The sequence below is a fragment of the Lontra canadensis genome, unplaced genomic scaffold, assembly GCF_010015895.1.
Source record: "Lontra canadensis isolate GAN:19392208 unplaced genomic scaffold, GSC_riverotter_1.0 scaffold8, whole genome shotgun sequence".
Classification (NCBI taxonomy): domain Eukaryota; kingdom Metazoa; phylum Chordata; class Mammalia; order Carnivora; family Mustelidae; genus Lontra; species Lontra canadensis.
In genome coordinates, this window is record NW_022631002.1 from 18,050,839 (window position 1) to 18,072,665 (window position 21,827).

The 21,827-nt window shown below is 52.6% G+C and overlaps 1 protein-coding gene across 4 annotated transcripts; it reads left to right on the forward strand.

Moving 5' to 3' along the window:
- Positions 1–3,410: 3,410 nt before the first annotated feature.
- ZDHHC1 (zinc finger DHHC-type containing 1) lies at positions 3,411–21,200 on the forward strand. 4 transcript variants are annotated; one of them, XM_032854201.1, is made up of 14 exons: positions 3,412–3,696; positions 7,181–7,299; positions 9,475–9,521; positions 10,883–11,125; positions 14,132–14,307; positions 15,869–15,970; positions 16,328–16,452; positions 16,551–16,709; positions 17,003–17,115; positions 18,509–18,585; positions 19,972–20,079; positions 20,324–20,417; positions 20,557–20,635; positions 20,728–21,200. In XM_032854201.1, the coding sequence occupies exons 3-14, from the start codon at positions 9,513–9,515 to the stop codon at positions 21,009–21,011; spliced, it is 1,569 nt and encodes a 522-aa protein (XP_032710092.1). In that variant the 5' UTR covers positions 3,412–3,696; positions 7,181–7,299; positions 9,475–9,512; the 3' UTR covers positions 21,012–21,200. The 4 variants fall into 4 exon arrangements, with proteins under 4 accessions (XP_032710095.1, XP_032710096.1, XP_032710092.1 ...); XM_032854203.1 differs by lacking the exon at positions 18,509–18,585 and having other exon boundaries at positions 3,415–3,696; positions 19,997–20,079; XM_032854204.1 differs by lacking the exons at positions 17,003–17,115; positions 18,509–18,585; positions 19,972–20,079 and having other exon boundaries at positions 3,411–3,696; positions 16,285–16,452.
- The last annotated feature ends 627 nt before the right edge of the window (positions 21,201–21,827 follow it).

Consider the following 21,827-nt stretch of genomic DNA (forward strand, 5'->3'; position numbering starts at 1 on the left):
AGTGGGCCTCACATTTTCATGGAAATTGGCCAAAGGGGCAGGAGGAGCTAAGACAACACTCCAAGTAAAGGGAACCCTGTGGGGAAAGGCCTGGGGGTGGCAGCAAGTGCTGTAGGTTCCAGAAGCTGCATAATCCTCAGAGAGGACAGGGTTGGGGAGGTGGACAGGAACTTGTTCTTCAAGTCCTTGGTAGCCATGCTGTGGTCTTTTAATTCATCCTAAATGCAAAAGGGACCCCTGGAAGTATCTTACACAGAAGACCTATCAGATGTTATTTTCATATTGAGAAGGTTTCTCTGCTACAGGAGCGGGCAACGTGTTGCTTTCTTTAGTAGGTGATGCCCTGGGTGGTGTCAGGTTCTGGACTGGGGACCTCACTATGTTGACAGACTCTGGAAGAATATGATCAAACTGCCTGTGCTTTTAAAGAGCACGTTTGACCAAGGGTACATGACTGGTTCAGTTGGTAGACATGGACCCTTGATCTTGAGGTCATGAGTTTGAGCCCCATATTGGGTGTAGAGCTTAATAAAATTAAATAAATAAATAAAATAAAAAGCAATTTGGCCAGAGGGAGTCCTTTTCTCAGAGAGCCTGGCTTGGAATCACGCAGGCAGGCATGGAGGGAATCTGAGCTGCCCCTTGGACTTTTGTTTCAAATGAGACCTGTTTTAATTCATTGTATGTGTATTTAACCCTATCTGAAACCCATTGTATTAATTTCCTATTGCTACAATAAGCTGTTGCCACAACACATATTTAAAACTAATACACATTTTTTACCTTACAGTTCTGGACATCAGAAGTTTGAAGTGGGTCTTACTGGGCTAAAGTCAAGGTGTCAGCAGGCTTGTTCCTTCTGGAGGCTCTCAGGAACAATCTGTTTCCTTGCCCTTTCCAGCTTCGAGGCCGTCTGCATTCCTCAGGTCCTGGCTTCTTCCTCCACCTTCAAAGCCAGTAGCACAATGTTGTCATATCTCTTTGACCTTTGCTTTCATTATCACATCACCTTCTCCCATTCTGACCCTTGGGCCTCCTTCTCATAAGGGCCCTATGACCAACAGTGAGCTGACCTGGAAAATCCTGGATAATCTCCCCCATTTCAATCTCCTTAATTTAATCAAAGTCCCTTTTGCCTTGTAAAGTGACATATTCATAGCTTTCAGAGATTAGGATGTGGACATCTTTGGGAGGCCATTATTCAGACTACAACCCACTTTAACAAATAAAGAGAAAGGGGGACCTGGCTGGCTCAGTCAATAGAGCGTGTGACTCTTGATCTTGGGGTTGTAAGTTAGAGCCCCATGTTGGGTGTAGAGATTACTTAAAAATAAATTTTTTTTATAAGATTTTATTTATTTGACAGAGAGAGACAGCGAGAGAGGGAATACAAGCAGGGGGAGTGGGAGAAGGAGAAGCAGGCTTCCTGCCAAGCAGGGAGCCCGACGCAGAGCTCCATCCCAGGACCCTTGGATCATTACCTGAGCCAAAGGCAGATGCTTAACAACTGAGCCACCCAGGCACCCCCAAAATAAAATCTTTAAAAAAATATGGAGAGAATGATAAGCCCAGCAGCTGGGAGAAGAATGGTCTGGATGTAGGCAGGGAGTTGTTAGGAAGCTAGGGCAGAATTGGCAAGTAAGATGCTGGTGGTCTGGACTGGAGTGGAGTGGGAGGAATGGACACTGGACATGCTGCCTAGTCTTGGGAACTATCTGATTTAGATGGGCAAGGACCAGGAGGAGACTGGGTAGTTAGTGGTGCCCTTTGGAGGGCGTGAGCGAAGGAACAACTTTGTGGCAAACACAGAAAGGGTATATAGGGATATGTTGCATTTAGATGCCCATGGGGCATCCAAGAGACATGCCTGGGAGGGAGGTGGACCCAGGGCCTAGATGGCTGTGACTCTCAGATTCCCTCCCTTCTCTGTGGGCATAAATGGGCTCATCCTCTACATTGATTTCTGGGTCACCATCTCTGTTGGACCCTAAAGTCCTTCAATTCCAGGTAAGAGTCATCTTGATTGACATCTTTTTTTTTTTTAAAGATTTTTATTTTATTTATTTGACAGAGAGAGATCACAAGTAGATGGAGAGAGGCAGGCAGAGAGAGAGAGAGAGAGAGAGGGAAGCAGGCTCCCTGCTGAGCAGAGAGCCCGATGCAGGACTCGATCCCAGGACCCTGAGATCATCACCTGAGCCGAAGGCAGCGACTTAACCCACTGAGCCACCCAGGCGCCCCTTGATTGACATCTTAACAAGAGAAATCATCTTGTATTTCTGAGGCCAGAGTAGCAGTGATATTTATTCCACACCGAGTTTGAGTTTATCAGGCCTGGAAACAAGAATTTATATGGTAGAGAGATTAAATCACTTGCACAATGACTCACAACTGACTTTTGACAAAGCAGGAGTTGTTATGTTGCTTTTACTGTACACATGTGGCTCATACATTTTAGGCATAGGGATGCTTTCTGTCCAACCTGTTATGAGCAGGTAGCCAGCTAGCTGCTCACCATTTTAGGGTCTTGGAGATATGCATAGGACTGCTGGCAGAAGACAAAGTTTCTTCATTGTTTTTTGGGGGGCGGGGGAAAGCCTGAGCTCATGGGAGCGTCCATTTCCAGTGCTCCCTGGCTTTCAGGGAAGTCAGGTCCAGGAAAGAGAGTCTTTAGGCCCTGGGACCCAGGATGCAGGCACCTGTCCCTGGCAATCTTGGGGCAGCAGGCATGGCCCCTCAGAGCCCGACCCTGGAAGTCCTGTGATTGGGACAATGGCTGTGGCCTCAGCACCAGAGAGAGCTCGTGCCTTCTCAGACTGCGGCTGCAGGAGATCCTGAGTCCTTGGAATAACCTGGCTAAGAAGAGCCCAGTGGAGACCAAGACTGCATTTCCTACCAGCCTGGAGGATGGGGGCTTTCAGTAGGATATATACTTGATTAAAAGAAATACAAAAAGGAGATATTTTGTGCTATATATTTTGCTCTTACACTTCACACTTTATATTATGGGGAAACCTGCATATTGGCTGTACCTGTCTTTCCCTTACCCAATAATCTCCCTGAAGGGCAGGGATCTCATGAGTGTTCCCCATGGAATGTCCAGTGCTCAGCACATACTCATAAAGTGTGCAGGCTGACTGCGGGGGGAGAGGGGAGTTCTCCCTGAGAGTGGTGGCCTAACTGAAGGGTGTCGTTTTGGGGACAAGTTAGGATTTCGAGAAGACATCTGTGGAACGGGGTGGGGTGGGGGCGGGGATGGGTTTTTGAGGAGAAAAGTTGAAAGGGAATGGGGAAAGGGGTCAGCTGGGGTTCTGGGGGGTCCCTGATTGGCCCCTCCCCAGGCTCGTTGCCCGTGCGAAGCAACGCAGCGCGGTTTGGCCGCTGTGGGGCGCCGTAGCCTGCGCGGTTGCCAGGGGAACGGGCCCAGCGCCTGAAGAGTTCCAGCCCGCCGCGGCCTGGTCCGGCCGCACCACCAGCCCGCTCCAGCAGGATCCCGGGGACTTGCTGGCCCAGGCACCGTCGCGCGGCCCAGGATGGGGCTCTGCTCCGGGCTGCGCCGCCGTCTGGTCCCGGGGATCATATCCGCTGCGAGGGTGTGAAGTGCTGCCGCCCTGGAGGGTGGACGTCCAGGCGCGGGGGCTGAACCACTGGGTGACCTTGGCAGGGCCGATCTGGCTCGGTCTCCGCGACGCGCAGGTGAGGAGCCCCCATCGCCGCCCTCACCTGGAGGTCTGGCCTGAGCCACAGGGTTGTGGCTGCCCCCCGCCCCTCCGTACTCTGCACTCACCTCGGCCTGGAGCCGGTGGCTTGGACTCCAGGGACCAGGCAGAGCGCGGGGCTTCCTTCCAGCATTCATCAGGTTCACGTAACTGAGTTGAGCGCCTACTGTGTGCCAGACGCCGGGCCACGGAGGACTCCAAGAAACGGCTATCTCCAGAACCCACAGAGTATTTGGGAGCGGGGGGTGCTGGCGCCAGATAGAAGACAAAAGTGATTTTAGGTCGAGATAAGTGCTCTGGTGATGTAATGGAGGGGGCGGGGGTGGTGGTCAGGCAGGGTCTGCTGTAAAACGTGACTTTGAAGCAAAGACCTGAAGGTTGAAAAGAAACCAGCATTGTAAGTAGGGTAAGGGTGTTTGTGGAAGAGGGAAAAGCAAATGCGAAGGTCCAGGGACAGCAAAGTACCATTAAGGAATAGAAAGGGGGAGGGGAGCATTGCAGGGTATAATGGGGGTTTCAATTTTATCCCAGCAGCAGGAGGAAACTGTTGAAAAGTTTGGAGGAGTCTGAAATTTTGAAAAGCTCACCTTTCTCTGGCTGCTGTAGGCAGCGCCTTATGACCACACACTAAGTCAGCTGAGGGCCATCCTAATTCTGCCAGGCTAGCTGTGTCTCCTAGAAGTTAGTCCCTCTGAGACCCAGTGTCTTCATCTGTGAAAGGGAGATGTTCTGCATGTTGTTTATGAGAGACAAAGTGATGGATCAGCCCATGGAGACCAGTGATGGAGGAGGTCTCTGAGATCTCTGAGTTGTGAGGGTTTACAAGTGAATTCTGTCAAAGCAGTTAAAGCAGTGCCCCCACACAGAAAAAGTACCCTCTAAATGCTAGTATTATCACTGAAACGATAGGGGAGTAATGATGGAGGCTTGGATTAGGGTGATGGCAGCACAGATGTTAAGAAATGCTATAATTTTTCTTATTGAAGGAGAGTTGGATTTAGAGATAGGAGAAGGGTGGTCTCTGCTTTTGTGGAACTGGTGGTTGGCTGTGGGAGATGGGTTTGTAAACAGATAATCGCATGAGCTGCAGTAAAGGCAAAATTGGTGCTTAATTAGCCAGGTTTGTTTTTTTTTTTCCTTCTGTTTTTCTTACTTTGTTTTGACACAACTTTGTTCTTAACGACTGTTTCTTGGTGGGTGTTCCTTAGGGCTTGCTCCTACAATCATGTGAGTTGATTTCCTGGTTAAAATCAACAACCCTTGGCTCCTCAGTGGCCTTGTTTTCACTCCATGTTACTCCACCCTTCTTGTCCCCTTTCCCTGGCTGCACTTGAACCCCAAACAGTTTGCAGTGGTTGCTTCAGGAGGAGAACGGTATAGACAATGTTTTTGGACCATGTCAACTCAGGAATGATTGAGGTTTCAGGCTTTTCTTGCTCTAGCATCAAACTTCTGCATGTTGTTTCTGTGAGGAGCCCAGCTAGATCTAAGATCAGTGATCGGGGAGGACTATGAGAACAGCTTGAAGTTCCAGTTTATTTTCTGGGCCTTGTTATGATGTGCATCTTTTAGTCAAACTGGTGCCACTTCCCAGAATTTTAAGGCAAGAGACTTCTCTGGCACCTGTGAGGAATTTTTGTAAACAAAGTATTTGCCCCAAAACTTCTTCTATAAATGACTTTTCACATCGTAAAACAGTGTGCACCATGCCACATTTTTCTCCAGCTCCTGTTTAGGTTGAAATTGGGCATCTGTTAAATCTTAGTGAAAATTATTTTAAAGGCGGATTGGGGGGGGGGAGATGAAAATATGGTAAGAAGTATCCAGGGAAAATCATTCCGGTGGCAACCATAAATCCTCTAGCTTTTCTTAGCAAAAAGCAAAGATGGCTGTGAGCAAAACCATCCCGTGGTGTGTACCTTCCCTTTGGGTTCTGGAATCATGGGAAGCTAAGCTGGCCTTTGGCTGAGGACTGGACCAAGGTCCTGCCCAGCAGCTCCTCTGTTGTGCTGCCTGGTGATCCGGTTCCAGCTTTGACAAGACCCTTCCTCACAGCTTTGCAGATGAACCATTCGGAATTGCTTTGGAGAGTGAGAAAGCATTGAACTAAAACCGGGTACTCTTTTTGCATGGTCGTTAGGTGGGATTTCCTTGCTTGTCAGGCATGGTACAGGGCTCTGGAGCCCACATTTGGTCCGCACGGCAGCACAATGGGACCTGGAGGGTAAGAGGTGACACTTCTCAATTATTTGACATAATTTTTTTTTTCAAAAGCATTAAATGCACATGCTAGAAAAAAATTTCAAACAGTGCACAAAGCCAATCTCTCTCACCCCAGCCACTAACTCTTCTGCCTACAGGCTGGCTGCCCCTGTGTCTGTTTTCTTGCATTTCTTTCCAGAGAGAATCTGTGCAAGTAGAAACTTAAACATCTCTCCATCCTGCTTTGTTTTTACTCACTTGGTAGCACACTCTACAACTATCTGTCCCACATCTTGCTTTTCCCCTTCACTGTGTATCGAAGGTCATTTCATTCCTCCCTGTTCTGATGTTGTACAGCATTTCACTGTGTGGATGTCCCACAGTCAGTTTACATTGTTTTTGTCCTTTATTATTACAAACAAGACTGCAGTGACTCTTTGTGTACTTTGTGACCATATGTATAAGATAAATATCTAGAAATGGAATGACTGGGCCCAAGGGTATGTGTTCTTAAGTTTGGTAGACATTGCCAAATTGCCTTACAGCTAATTTTTTTTTTTTTTTCTTTGTAAGTGAGCCCAACACGGGGCTTGAATTCACAAACCTGAGATCAAGAGTTGCATGCTCTATTGAAGCCAGGTGCCCTCCCCCCAACCCAAGCTAACTTTTTTTAAAAGCTGAGTAAAGGAGACACCCAAAGAGGTGGGTCTGAAATTTGCCTCCGGGTTGCCCGATCTGAGAGAGGTAGGGCAGGAACCAGAACCTGGCTCTGTCTCCAGGCCTAGTCCTTCTTGCCTAGCTCCAACCTGCCTTTCTCCGTTGGTGGCTCAGGCTCCCAGGCCCTCAGTACCCCCCAACAGCCCAGTTTCTTCTCCTCTGACCCCATCACTCTACCCTCCCAGTTCAGTGGCCTCCTCCTACAGATCCTCTTTAGTAATTAAGTTGATTCTTTTCTGAAATTCTAAGGCATCTTGCAGGAATGCAGGGTTGCCCACTGCCTCTCCAGGGCTGGGACTTTTCACCGCAGTCTGGTTGTTTTGAGGGTGCCATTCATGAATCTCAGAACAGCATTTCCAAAAAAATTTTTTTTTTTTTTTTTTTTGTGGGGGGTGAGAGCAGAGGTGGGCAAGAGGGAGGTGGAGCAATCACATAACTCTTCTTCAGTTCATAGTGAGGACTTGAAATGATTAGAGTTCCCTCATTTAAATCAGGCATATAAATTAAGGTCACCTAACTTTCTTTTGAAAATGCTATTTTAGGGTTTTAGCAAGTGAGTGTTAACAGGAAGAGACTGTTGTCATCCGGACAATGACCTTCACCTTACTGGGAGAACTGGGAGGGGCCTGTATAGCCCCCTCCAAGCCACCTAAGAAGCCAGGTGGGTTCTTGGCTTACCCAGGCGGTGGGGACTTTTGCCCATAACACTCCATGGGGCCTCTTCGCTCTTGTCGTTCCTCCATCTCCACCAGTTTAACTTCTGTGACTGCAGAAGGTACATGAAAAATCTTTTAATAAGGCTCATATATACCTCTCAGCCCACCAGAGATGCAGCTGGGGGCATTGGGTAGTCTAAGGGACCTTGTGGCTTGACCTCCATCTCCTGACCAATTCCTCCCAAAGCATAAGCCTGCTGCCTTCCCTAGCCCACCCTTTTGTGGTGTCACCTTTCCCCTCTTGCTCATGCCCTCTTCCCCACTAGGACTAGACATTTTGTAAAACACCCACCACCTTTATGTGATTCCTCTGCTTTAAAGTTCCTTTGACTCCTGGTGGCTCTTTAGTAGTACCCAAGCTTCCTTGCCTGGCCTCCTAGGCCCCATGGAATCTGACCCTGCAGCTTCTCAGGACTCAACTCTCTCTCTGGCTCCATCCCCTGCACATCCCCCGCCCTTCCCCCATCCACCCTGTGTTCTGTTACACTGAATGGCTGGCCCTTGCAGGACCCGTTCACCCACTGCCCTGTCTGGGCCCCCAGAAAGCAGGAGCCTGGTCTCATCTGTGATTACATCTTCAGCGCACTCAGGGGGCTGGGCCCCCAAAGTGCTGACTGGGCCAGTGTGTGAGAGCAGAGGCTGGCCAAGTTGTCCTGGAGCAGAGCCATGCATCGTTCAGTCTGGTCTCCTAGAGAAGTGCCGAGAGGGAAGAGACAGAGAAGTTCCTGGGTCTGGTGACAGTACTCGGTTCCATCCCTGCTTGAGGCCCCATCTTGGATTCTCTCCTGCCTCTCAGCCCTTTTAACCAAAGTCCTTCGGGCCCAAAGAATTTCCCCACAAGGGCCCAAGTTTTTGGGGCAGATGGTGTGCCAGCTTGGGTATCTGCTCTGGAGTGCTGCCACTAGAGCAAGGGCTTTAGGCCCAGTAGTAGCATCCCCGTGCCCACAGTCTCATATGAGCAGCACCCTCCCTGGGCCAAGGGTCCCTTGGTTTGGAGTCAGAGCCACCCTCAAGGCCTCAGATGGTGACTCCTCCCACTTCAGGTAACAGGGAGGCAGAAGCACTGGGGGATGCCTATGGCCACTGCCTGCCCACTCTGGGCAGTGGGGACATGTCATCCATGTGTCTCTGCTTTTTTCTTTAGAAACTTCCTTAAGGAATAGGGCTGCAGAGATTTGAGGAGGGCTCCCAATTCATGGGTTCTCTTTGAAGTAGTTACCCTGGTGATGATGTCACTGGAGAACTGAGGTGCAAGCCACAAGGATTTGCCCTTGAGCAGTCACCCAGCTTGGCTGTTCACCAAGCTTTACCTGATGACCTTTGACTGTTTCCAGAAATCAAAGATTTGTTACCTTTGAGGACATCGAAAATGAAGTGGTGCCAATTTTTTTTTTTTAAATCACCTTTGTCCCTTTGATCAAAGGTGACATGGTTAGAATGACCATGCAGGGGCCTAGAACTCATGGTAACATGTTCCTTAGGACCACTGGTTTAAGAAAGCAGCTTCAACCAACCCCATCACTTTGAAAATTAACCTCACAGAGTATCAGATGCAGCTGCTTCCCTTTGGAGAAATGGGGACAAGCCAGAGGGCGATTTTAAGGGTAATTACAATATCTGTCATTTAGGGAACATTTATGTGTTAGGGCTTTTCTTACAGGGTCACTGATCTACACACAGTCCTGGGTAGCCATCCCTACCCTCCCCCCGTTTTCCAGATGAAGAAACTCAAGCCACTCAGCCAGGACTTGAACCTAAATCTGTTTCCTCCAAAGCTGGGGCTCTTTATTCACCTTTTTTTTCACTGTTTCTTACTGAAGACAAAGCAGATGACCCAGGGATTCCACTTGAGTCCCTGAGTGAAAACTAAGGCCACTCCATTTAGCTCAGAGATGAACAGGCCAGACTTGACTTGCAGGAGGCTCTAAGCCTCGGGTGCGATGAAGGGCAGTGGCTAAGTGCGAATGTCCAGCATTCAGGGTAAGAGCCAGTGGTGGGGGCGCTGGGGCAGGAGGGGTGTCTGTATGGTGGCTGTGCAGACTGAGGGCAGAGTGGGCCATGGTCTCGCGTGGGCTAGGATTCCACATCATTTTCTGCACCCACATCTCCCTTTATTTCAGATGTTTTCAAGTCAGCAAACATTTACTGAGCACCTACTATGTACAAGGTATGTTGTAGATGCTTGAGGGAAGGCGTGTGGGGAATAAGGGTGAATGAATCACAGTATTGCTGCTCCCTTAGGAGAAACTGGCAGAACAGGGGGATGACACAGTGTTCCGAGTGGCAAAGTGACTTGCCCAATAAAGACTAAGCATGAGAGCCCCGTGACTCTGCTTGGGGCATCAGGTAAAGCTTCCTGGATGCTTAGGCTGGGCTCTGAGGGTCAAGTCACATTTTGTTGGGCTGAGAAGTGAGGAAGATGTTCTTGGCAGATGTGCTGAGGGGTGTTTGCTGTACTTTCTGGCATAGTCAGACTTCCTGACCCACCGGCATGGCCTTCTAAAAGTAGAGTCCAGCCGCCTGGGTTTTGTCCCCTGCTCCTGGCCTTCCCACCACGAGTTCTCCCAGTTGTGGCACTGCTTGCCCAGGCTCTAGTCCCGCTTCAGTCCCAGAAGATAGTGGGGGTGGGACTCTTCTTCCTTCTGGAATGACTGCACACCCTGCCTGCCTTGCTTGTAATTTTGGCCACGAGGCCACCTCTTAGATGGAAGGATGGTGACTTGGAGGCTGGGGGAGTGCTGCCACCTGGTGGTCGGCCTCTGAAGGAGGCTCTGCCTTCCATGAGATCTCAAGTGAGTCAAAGAGCTTCAGCTTACCTTCCTGTTCCAGTGCACCAGGCCCCAATTTACCTGGAGAAACATGGTCATCTGCTGGGAGTGAAGCAAGGAGGAATCCTCCCTTCTCGGTTGCATGCTGGCTCCTCCCCAGCTAAGAAGTCTCAGGCAGCCCTTCTGAGGCATAGGAGAGATCGTTTAGGGTCTCCCACTGGCCCCTGTCCTAAAGGGAGTACGTGCTGGCCCCGGGACAGAGGCCAGACCCCCTTCTGAGCAACCCTACTCCCTGTTTGCCCTCGCAAAGAGTAAGGGGGCCCTCTCTGACACTTGCATTTGGGCCTCAGGACAGAGATGACTAACAGAATCAGCATGTGTTCTCACAGCTCTGGCCTCAGCCTGATACTGTTAACAGATGACAACATGTCTTACTGGGTTTAACTTTGATGGCTGTGGAGACGGAGCGCTTCGAGTAATAGGCGGCCCACTGTGTCCTGAATAAACCCTGGACCCTCCTACCTTGTCTTGTTGGGGGCCAGGGCCAGAGCTTGCTCTGGGGCTTTGAGAAGAGCTCTACACTACCACCCTCCCCCACCAACTGTTGTCCTCATCCTAGGGCGCTAGATCCCCCCCGGCTGGGAGATGGCTTCACGTCCCAGCCTGCTCTCCCCTGCTGAAACCTGGCTGTAGGCATGGGGTTCTGGGCTCCATCCCGGGCCTCAGGTTAATGCTCTCTCTACTTTTTTTCCCTCTGGAGATGAACATCTGCAACAAGCCCTCCAACAAGACAGCTCCTGAGAAGAGTGTGTGGACGGCGCCTGCACAGGCCAGCAGACCCTCGCCGGAGCTGCAGGGCCAGCGGTCCCGTCGGAATGGGTGGAGCTGGCCCCCTCACCCGCTCCAGATTGTGGCTTGGCTGCTCTACCTCTTCTTCGCTGTCATTGGCTTTGGGGTCCTTGTTCCCCTCTTGCCTCACCACTGGGTGCCCGCTGGCTATGCTGTATCCTTGGGAAAGTGTAGTACCTGGAAGTACTGGGGCAGCGGACAGGGCATGGCAGGGGCCAGAGGCTGTGCTCTGGAGCCTCTGAGAGTGCAGGCAGGCCCCTCCACTGCCCGGGAGGACCAGCTGCCTGCCAGCCTGGCTTCCAACCCCTATTTGACCTCTCGGCCTGATGGGGTGAGCAGATGGACCCAATGTGCCTTGGAGCATTTAAAGCCCACACAGCTGGGAACCTCATCAACTGAGGTACCACAAGAGTGATCACAGAAGAAAGCCTTAAAGCTAATTATGTCCAGAGCTTGACAGGGGATAAATTAGGGAGTAATTATTCCATTTACAAAAGACTTCTTCACTTTTCAAAAAGAGTCATGGTAGAATTCTTTTACATACGAAGTTTCCTGGTATATTTAAAGTGTGGTTTTATATAGGGTCAAATAATTTTGCTGTACCCGGGGCTGTTTAGGAGCTCCTTGGTTCTGTAAATCATACTCTTAGGGTGAGGTTGAATTGACAAGAGGAGGGATAAAGATGCCCTGGAGGCTCCTGGGAACAGTAACAAACACAAACTTGCCTGAGCCTGGTGGTATGACAGCCCCAGTTGTGGCCACAACTCACAACTGGGAGCAGGGGACATGGCTGCAAGGCTGGGAGATCAGGGTGCAGCAGGTGGCCATGTGCCCCTCATCGTCCTCATCCTAGGGTGCTAGTTCCCCCCGGCTGGGAGATGGCCCCTGAAGGCCCCAGAAGGGGGTCTGGCCTCTGGGTCCCCAGGAGAGTGTGCCCTGGTGTGTGTGTGCTTCACGAAAATGATTTCTTGGGCTTCTTGGGGGAGGAGGACTAGAATGAGCTAAAGGAGGTTCTCAGGGATGAACTTGAAAACTTTGAGCATAGAGTCAACAGCTCCTTTCTCGGCTGTACCAGGCTGAGCAGCTTCTGCTAGCTCACCGGTTCTCGGCCTCGTCCTCTGTCTGACAGGAAGAGTCCTGCCAGTGTCCCAGACGACAAGGAACGTGCAGGAGTGTGCGTGTGAGCACTGGAATGTGTAAGCTAGAAGTGTAAGTGTGCTTTGTTAGGAAACTGCAGAGCCCTCGGCTGATGAGTGACCAGGACAGGTGTGTGGAGAAGGACTCTAGAGAACATTGTTGTCCTCAGACACCAGCAATGTCACCGGGGGGCTTCCTGGTTCACTAGGGCCCAGGGCCATCAGCTCTGTGAAAACTGGCCTTTCCCTGAGGTGACTAATAGGCTTTAGTCAGTGCTCTTAAGTAGAATGCTTCATGAAACATTCCTCCCATGATCTGCAGTGGGCACACCCAGCACCCAGGATTACCTGGGTTTTGGCCACCAGGGTACCTGGGAAGCCAGGATAATAACCACGTGGTGGGAGTAAGTACAGTTGCTCCCAGTACCCAGCCAAGCCCCGCCTTTCCTTTCGTTACCTACCAGGTGCCTGCCTCTTGTCTGTTCTTCTCCAGGTCTCAGCTGAGGTGATATGTCCTCAGGGCAGCCTTCTGGATCCCATCAGACTAAATGAGGCCACAGTTACTTAGTCCCGTGAACTTCCTTTGTTGTAATCAACCTATTATGTGATTAACATATTATGTCCCACCTGACTGTAGGCTCCGTTGGGTGAGGGACTAAGTCTGTCTTGCTCTTCCTATTGCCCTTAGGGCCGGGTGTAGAGAAAGACCTCAGTGAACAGTTGAATGAATGAACCAAGGGGAAAGAGTGTTGGAGCAGGCAGGAAGCTAAATGTTTGCTAAATATTCCGTGTGTCTGAAGAGAGGCTGGAATGGTGAGGAGTAGAGGTTGGTGATATGAATAGTAAACTTTAGCTTGAGAGCCGTTGAGAGCCACTGTAGAAATTGAAGCAGGTAAGGTTTTAGGTTTAAGCTATTCAAAGCTCACTTCTGGACCAAGTGAAGGGCCGGCTCAAGGGCACGCAGACAGGAGGAACAGTCAAAAACTATGGAATAACCCAGGGAAGGGGTGAAGGCCTGACCTACAGCAAGGACCACAGGGACAGAGGTTGTGATAGTCTGTGGGACTCGAATTCAGTTGTGGTACAGCACCTTAGGGCAGAGCCTTGCTCATGCAGACATGTAGGGAAGTTTAGCCACTGGGAGGAGGAGGAAGAAAGAAAAAGGAGGTTGGGCTGCCGATGGATGGAGGATAAATGGTGGAAGGAAGGTGTCTGCCTGGTTAGCAAGAGAATGGATAGATGGATGGATAGATGGACGGATAACTGGATGTATGATAGATGGTGAATGGGTGCCTGGGTAAGGTCTCTTGGCGAATTTTTACTAATTTAGACTTTGAAGCAAGTTGTCAGCATACTTGTCCCCAGAATTTGGTCTAGTCATTGAGCAGATAGGTCCTAGAAGATCTGTGTTTTAGCTCCAGAATTAGACATGCTGCCCCTGGTCAGGCCCTAAATATGTCAGGTCACCTTAGCACCCTCAGCCCTAGTCTCCAAGTAGCTGGTCTCCAGTAGGGGAGGTGCTGGGTATATGGGACACTGTTTACAAGTGATTCTCCATCTGGCCCAGTTGCTGAGAAAGGATGGCTGCTTCCCTCTCAGAGTTGACTTCCTATGAAAGCAAGAGCAACAAAATTAGAATTTATATTTTGTGTTCCTCGGCCTTAGAGGATAATTTCCTTCAGTCTCACTTCATCATTTAGAATCTGAAACTAGATCATTTGGATTTTGAGGTCAGATCAGCCAGCCCCTGTGCCTGTCCTGGAGGAGTGAGGCCAGAGCCCTGTGGTTGGGCCCCTCAGCAGCAGTAGGCAGTGGCTTGTGAGCTTTGATACCAGATGGCTCCTCTCTTCCATCTAGGGCATGGGTATGCTGAAGAGGTCTGACAAGAAAGCTCTTGTGGGGCTGGAGGTAAGAGGTGGCACAGGCAGAGTCACATGAGCCAGCTGTTGTCTAGCTCCAGAAAGTTGGGGAGGGGCCTTCCAGCCAGCAGAGTGCGGAGTTGAGTCTTTAACCTGCTGGGCCAGTGCATGGGCGCCATCTTTGCCGGCCACCTCGTGGTTCACCTGACTGCTGTCTCCATCGATCCAGCAGATGCCAATGTGCGGGACAAGAGCTATGCAGGGCCACTGCCCGTCTTCAACCGTAGCCAACACGCACATGTCATTGAAGATCTGCACTGCAACTTGTGCGACGTAGATGTGTGAGTGAGTGTGGGCTGAGGGTGTGTGGGTGGTGAGTGTGCCCCGGGAAACTGCCAGTGGGCACTCAATGCAGAGAGGGGCAGGCCCAAGGCTTTAGAGTTATCCTGATGCCTCAGAACCCTTGTGTTTTACCTAGTCAAGAATCTTGATAAAGTGACAGAGAACTGGGTGGAGAAAGAGATTGGAAACAGAAGATGAGGAATGGCATTTCCAACAGTTAAATTAGGAAACATTTGGCACTGCCACAGACTTTCCTAATGACTAACTCTGCCAGCAACCCCAAACCTCACCCCCCAATTCTCACAAGCATTTTCAGAGAGGGGCAGGAGGGGAATTAATGCTTGAGTACTTACCATGTGCTAAGTGCTTCTGAACAACCCTGCAGGGTGGGCTGCGTCTTCATCAGCTCACAGAAGAGGAAGAGCCCAATGCTGCAAAAGGCTGAGAGGCCTGCCTGAGGTCATATTGCTGCTGGATAGCAGAATCAGATTCACAACCCAGCCTGCTTGGCCCCCAAGCCTGTACTGTTATCCTCAGTTACGCATGAGGAACCTGAGACCCAGAGATGCCAAGTAACTTCTTCCAGATCACACTGCTAGTGGGAAGGGCAATCAGAACGTGCAGAGCCCATACCCCCTTGGCTGTCCCTGTCTGCCTCCCTAGGCCCCTCCCTAGCTGGAAGCTGGAGCTTCCAGCCTCAGGCAGGGATTAGGGGATGGGGGTATGGTCCAAGGCTAGCTCCACAGTTCTAATCTCGAGATCTAGCAGCCTGTTGAAGGGGGTGTGTCCACAGGACAGAGTAAGAGCTGATGGCATTAAGGCACCGGAGAGTTTGGTGTTCAGTCATCCTTTCCTTCACTAGGTACCAGTCAGCGCATTGTTCTTTAGTGGATGCTATGGCAGTGGCTACCCACTCCGTATTGTTCTGAGGGAAAGGGTTGCAGCTCACTCCTTCACACCCCTTTGGGTTTGCATCCCCTGCGGTGAAATGCTCACCTAGATGTCAGCTTGCTCCTCTTCTTTTGGCTCTCTTTGGGTAGCCCAGACAGACTGGGGTTTTCTGGAAGAATGCCAGTAAAAGTCCCATAGACTGGCAGGGAAACAGGGACTCAAAAAATGGAGAATTCAGAAAAACCAGTGCACGCCCTGGACCTAGCAGCGTTGCCTGGTCCCAGACCTGCACCGTCTCCTGGCAGGGCTCATGGGTCCTTGCTTGGAAAGGAACCCCCATTTCCATTGCATACCACCGTCATGCAGGTGTGCAGTCCCAGAGTGGGAAAGTGTAAAGCCTCTCAACCACTCCTTCCTGCCTTGGAGTCCCCGGGCCTTTCAGAAGCGAGGCCTCCTGTGGGTGCTCTGCTTCGCAGTGCCGCCAGAGGGCGTGCACGCTACCTGTCGCCACGCTCCGTAGTGGAGCGGAGGGCCGGGTGGATAACCTGCTCCAGGTCTGGTGTCTGGGTCCCTGGTCCCTCTGCCGCCCGCTCCGCTGCTCAGGGGTCTGCGGGAAAGTGCGGAAAAAGCTAGCCAACCGCGTTGTGCCCCTTCCACCCCTTCCCGCAGGAGCGCTCGCTCCAAGCACTGCAGCGCCTGCAACAAGTGTGTATGCGGTTTTGACCACCACTGCAAGTGGCTCAACAACTGCGTGGGCGAGAGGAACTACCGGTGAGAGCGAGACACAGGCCGCACCTTTGCCTGGGGATGCATGGGTCTGAGTGTGAGCCAGGGACCCTGAGTCTGCATATGCGGCGGGGCAGGGGTGCTGTGCATTAGCGTGGGCTGGTCTGAGGGTGATGCTCCTGAAGGCTGCCTTCTGGGACTGCTGAGGGTGGGTTTGGGGTCTTCTTCCTGCTGGGGCAGCCGCCCAAATTAATCTTTGCCCTAAGCCATTGACTGCATGAGGAGTTGGGACTGTGGGGTTATAGGCCTGGGTCCCCCTCCCATCCATGGGCCCTTCTGAGTCCTGGGCCCTTACCCAGCTGGAGCACCTGGGTGCTGACAGCTGCCCACGGCTGGGCCCAGGCTCTTTCTACACAGTGTGGCATCTGCCTTACTGGGTGTCCTGCTCCTCGTGCTGGTGGCTACTTACGTCTTTGTGGAGTTCTTTGTCAACCCCATGCAGCTGCGCACCAATCACCACTTCGAAGGTCAGTTCCAGCTCCTGGCCCACTCTCACCCTCCAACCCTGTGTCTGTTCCCGTCACTGGTCATAGCCCCAGATGAGCAGTCTGCCTGTGCCTTGCAGTCCTGAAGAATCACACAGATGTATGGTTTGTGTTCCTGCCCGCTGCCCCTGTGGAGACGCAGGCTCCTGCCATCCTGGCCCTGGCGGCCCTACTCATCCTTCTGGGCCTGCTTTCCACAGCCCTGCTGGGCCACCTGTTCTGCTTCCACATTTATCTCAGTAAGTTACCCCCTCCCCTGCACACACACACACACACACAAACACACACAGACACCCCTAAACCTACGCCTGCCTTGCAGGGGATAGGGGTCCCTAGGCCATAAGGAGGTACCAGCTGTGCTGTAGAACCCTGAAGTCTTCTCAGTACTGCCTTTCTGTGGTGCCTTGGTCTCATTTCATGGGTTAGTGTATTTGGGGACAGTGGTTTTAGGCTGGGGCTGGGTACCCTCCCTTACCTTCTGAACTCTAGGATCCCCTTTCCACTGCATTGAGCCCTCTCCTCACCCCCTCAGTGTGGCACAAGCTCACCACCTATGAGTACATCGTGCAGCATCGCCTGCCACAGGAGGCAAAGGGGGCCCACAGGGAGCTCGAGTCATGTCCCCCCAAGATGCGGCCCATTCAGGTATAGAAGTGGCTCAGAGGGCTAAGGGGGTGGGTGTTGGGGCCTGGGTGTGGGAGGGGTTGTGGGCTGTGTAGCAAGCAGCAGTGATGAGACAGGGCAAAGGGAAGTAGGCCTGGAACCGCAGCTGGATTAGGGGATGCTGGAGGCAATAGGAGTGAGGCCAAGCCTATACTAATCATGTGTCTGCTTGCTCAAGAGTGGACACAGCCAGAGGAAGCTCTGTGTTTCCCTGACCCCATGTACACTCCTGCGCAGGCTCCAAGCATGTGTTGGAGGTAATGGAATGTGGGAGCCTGAAAGTGAGCATCTTGGGGTTGTAGAAAGGAGAGGGATGGACTAGCAAATAGGTAACTAGGATGGAGCCATCAGTTCTCTATACCCTCCCACCCCCATGCCCCTGAGCCCTTGTACCCACTACCCTATTTAATCTTTAAAAGAGCCCATGAGGCAGGTAATGTAACTGTACCCATATTGCAGATGAATCTGTTGAGGCCAAGAAGGGTTAAACAAGCTGGGTTTGGGCAGAGTTAAGGTCTTTGTACTCTGAAGCAGGAACCCTCTAGCCTAGCTCCTGACCAGTCTATCCCCATTCCCACGCCCCATGGCTTCCTGAGGTTAGTAGCTGGGGGAGAGGGTGGTCCAGTTCTTGGAGCCTCCAGGGACTGGGAAGGCAGGGGGCCCAGGCAGGCCTTGCTGGGAAGGCTGAACTCTGGATCCCAAGTCCTCATGGCAACTAGACACAAACACAGGCTGGTGGGCGGATTGGGAGAAGGCTTGGGACCCCGCCTCTCCTGTTGTCATTGCCAGGGGTGGGCCAGGCTCCCAGGCGTGGGAGGCCTGGGGGAGTGCTGACTTTTGGTGGCAGACCCCCTGCCACACCACCGTGTACATAAATTGGTGCCTGGCACTGAACCCATCTAAGTGCAGTGGCAGCCATCCTGGGAGTGGGCATCTTCTCCATACCCACTTCACAGAGGAGACAGGCTCAGAAACATAGGGAAGGGACTTTCTCAAGCTTCATAATCAGTATCCTTGAGGCAGGACTTGCCCTAGGATGCTTAGACTGGAGGGCTCTAGGCCCCTGCCCTGTAGTCACTGCCTGCCTAGGCTTGGAGTCAGGTGTGGCAGCAAAAGCAACAAGGGCGTTTAATATCCTCTGCACGTGACCTGAGGCCTCCCCAGGGGGAGGAGGGATATGCTTGTCCCATTGCAGAGAGGACAGTGCCCAGGTAAGAGGTACCATTCTGAATGCGCACATTTTGAAGGGCTCTGTGAGAGGATCCTAGGAACAGCTGTGATGAGGGGAAGGGGGTTTGAGTGGGCACACCCTGGTATACCCTCAAACATCCCCAGCTGGCTAGGGCCTGCCTCTTGTCTCATCCTGGCCCCTCAGGTTTCTGGGACCATCCTCTGCTGCTGCTTCTCCCACCCTTCCTGCCCCACCCACTTCTGGAGCCCAGGGGCACTAGGGTAGGCTTTACCCCTTTCTGCCGGGCCCTGGAGGGGTGCTGAGTCCACACTGGGGAAGAGGAAAGATGTGACTTGAGTATTACCTGAAGGTCCTAGTCATCGCCTTGAGGCCCCAGTCTCACAGCTGGCCTCTGACCCCTTTTCTAGTGTTCTTCTGATGAGGCTGTCATCCCCCCCCACACACACACTACTTTTCAAAGGGCTAGCCTGGACATTGATTGGGGATGAGGTTTACCCTGGGCCTCAATCTCTGTATCTGTGCAGCCGGCATGGGACCAGCTGGGCTCTGTCCCCCAGATCTGCCAGGGCCCTGAAGGCAGCCTCCCCACCCCCACCCTGAGCAGGAATGCGGGAGGGGCCCCACTCTGGAGCCGTTGCCCCCAAACATAGGCTTGTTTTAGAGACAGTGTTGCTGTTACAGTGTCATCTCTGCATTAGTCAGGACGCCTGGGTCTCCATGGAAACGACTTCAGAGCAGGCGACAGCTGTCCCGTTGCCCTCCCCCACCCGGTGGGGGTGGGGCATCATTGTCCTGGCTCTGCCCTACCCCCTCCATACCCAGGTTGGCTTTTTCCTAGCTTTCGTCTCCTCATCTGCATCCTCGTGGGCGTCCTGTGTGCTGGATGGTAGCCCAGCCCATTTCTGTAACCTCCTGGCCCCAGGTCCCTGTACTTTCAGGGGTTGGGTCTGCCACTCCCAGTGTGGCTGTGAGGATCAGTGATTAAAGTAGACACAGAACTTGCCTATAAGCCTGATGCCGGATGGGGCTGTGGTGCTGTTTTTTCTCTACATCTTAATGCCTCCTCTTTTGAGGTGGGGGAGACCTCCCATTGTCCCACCAGTCCCATCACTGCCCCCTTGCACCCCCCCCCCCCCTCCCAGGTAGCCAGGATTGTGGCTGGTACCTTGAAGACTTAGCACCAGTCCATCATGCACACAGCCTTGGGTCCACACTCTGGCATATGAACGGCTAGCCAGTCTCCCAGCCAGGGAAAAAATCAGTTCAGAGACTGGAGCCCTGGGAGGAGAGAGGAACAGGAGAGGATTACTCTGAGAGCCTCTTCCCCACCACCCACTTTGGCCAGAGCAGACTGGGTGCATTGAACCTATGAGGCTGGGGGCTTCCTGGAGGAGTACTTTGACTAGATGAAGTAAAGAAGATGGTAGGGAGGGGTAAGGTCCAGAAATGGGTGTTTTAAGCCTTGGCCTACAAGAGGGATTTGCCCAATATAGCTGGAAAGCTTGGAGGATTGTCATAGATCTCTGCACGCAGACTTGCCAGAGAGACCAGTGAGAAGGGGGTGTTCTGTATAGGATGGGGTATTGTATACAGGATGGGATGGGCTCAGGACCCAGAAGGCCTTGGATCCACACCTGGCCCCCCAGCCTCCCTGACCCACACCTTCCCCAGGAGATGGAGTTCTACATGAGGACCTTCAGCCATGTGCGCCCAGAACCCCCTGGCCAGGCCAGGCCTGCCACAGTGAATGCCAAGTGAGTGCAACCTGGGCATGTGCCACCTGGACATCTCTCATTGGCATGGCAGGGACATCTGAGGTGGGGGAAAGGGGATAGACGAAGGCTAAAGTATAGGTCTGGGTCCAGACTGGCATGCCCTTAGACAAATCAATGCCCCTTTCTGTGTGCTAGGAAGAGAGGCTTATTTGAGGACCTCCTGTGGGGCAGGATTTGAGGGAACAATGGCCATCCAGCGATCATCCTTCCTCTTCCCCCTCAGTCTTTCCCAGTTCTTTGCCACCCAAGGCCAAGTGGAAGCCCCGCCACCCTCTTCCCCAGAGACTCGGGCTCTGTCCCCCCGGATCCGACCCCAGGTAAGGGGGACTGTGCTGGCCTCCTTACCCAGGAGGAAGGGGATGGAAAAGAACCCTCTAATCTGCCCCACTCCTCTGCTTCTTTGAGGGATGTGCAAGTCTAGGGAAGGGGGACTCAGGTTCTCCCCTCTCTCTGCAGAAAAAGAGGAAGCGGCGAGTGTATAAGGTGCCAACCTCCGGGACCTTGGACCCTGAATCGCAGCTGCCTAGGCTGCCAGGTGAGTGTCTCTTCCTGAGCTCTGAGGGAAGGAAAGGTAGGGTCCTGAGAGTGTCACAGTCCCCAGTTTCATATTTTCCTCCATCCCTGCAGGGCCCCGGGCCCCAGGCCACAGCTCCAGCTCCTTGTCGGATTCCGCCGGCGCCAGCCCAGTGCACGCCGCTGGGCCTGCAAGCGCCTACCACTCGTCATCAGCCGAGTCCATGGACGAGATTCCAGTGGCACAGACCCGCCTGGGCAGCGCTGCTCTGGCCGCCCCAGCGGGCAGGGGCCGAGAGCCTGGGCTGGCGCTGCAGGTGCGTGCGCCCGCGGTTTTCGTGAGCCCGAGCAGCGGCAAGCCCGGGGCGCGGGGCAGCCCGGAGGCCGGCCTGGATTAGTCGGAGGAGAGGCAGGAGGGCCAAGGAGTAGCGGCCAGCCGGGATTCTCTATGCAAACACCCCCACCCTCGCAGCACCGAGTGCACTTTAGGAGCCCCTGCTGTCGGCGGGATGGGACCCCTTCCCCCACGACTCAGCAATACCCGCCCCACCGGCCATCATGCTCCAATAAATTTTTTTTTTTAATGCTTTTGTGGACTTACTGCATACTTTCTTAATGGCAAGGTCCACAGGCCATCCTGGAGCTGGACCATTGTCAGTAGGCCTAGGGGTGGGGTGGGAGGGGCTCGTACATTGAGTCAGCACCCAGATTGTCATATGGAAAGGTACACGTGGACTGAAGGCGCTCTATTACAAGGCCCTTGGTTGTGGAAAGTACTCGGAAGGCTGCTTGGTGGTTATTTTTCTTGAAGATTAGGGTTTATGCTTGAAGAGGGAAAGCAGGCTTTTGGATCCGGAGGCAGGAGCAGAGACTGCGAGGCTGATACAGGGGTAGGATGGGAATAAAGGAGTACGCAGACGCCAGAGGTCCTGGAGCTTTTTCCTGCATTTGGGATGGCAGTCGGTGTACCAGGATTCTGGGGCTGGCCACTCGATTCGCTTATTGTTCCCTCTTGCTCTCAGTGCTCCCGAGTTGTGGCCTGGGGATGCTGCACGTTAATTGGAAAGCTGTGGTCTTGAGCCAGCTCTAGACCCCCCTGCCATTGAGGGAGGGGCCTTCTCGCTCCTCTCCCCAGCTTAACTCCACCCGCCCCGACCTTCTGTACCCTTCCACCAACCCCCGCCCACTCCAGCTCCCAAATGGCCTTGGGTTGT

Excerpts from the sequence above, each read along its gene's own strand:
- ZDHHC1 (XM_032854201.1), top strand. Across the intron at positions 11,126-14,131 it reads GGGTGCCCGCTGGCTATGCT|TGCATGGGCGCCATCTTTGC; the intron begins GTATCCTTGGGA and ends CTGCTGGGCCAG. Across the intron at positions 14,308-15,868 it reads AACTTGTGCGACGTAGATGT|GAGCGCTCGCTCCAAGCACT; the intron begins GTGAGTGAGTGT and ends CCCTTCCCGCAG.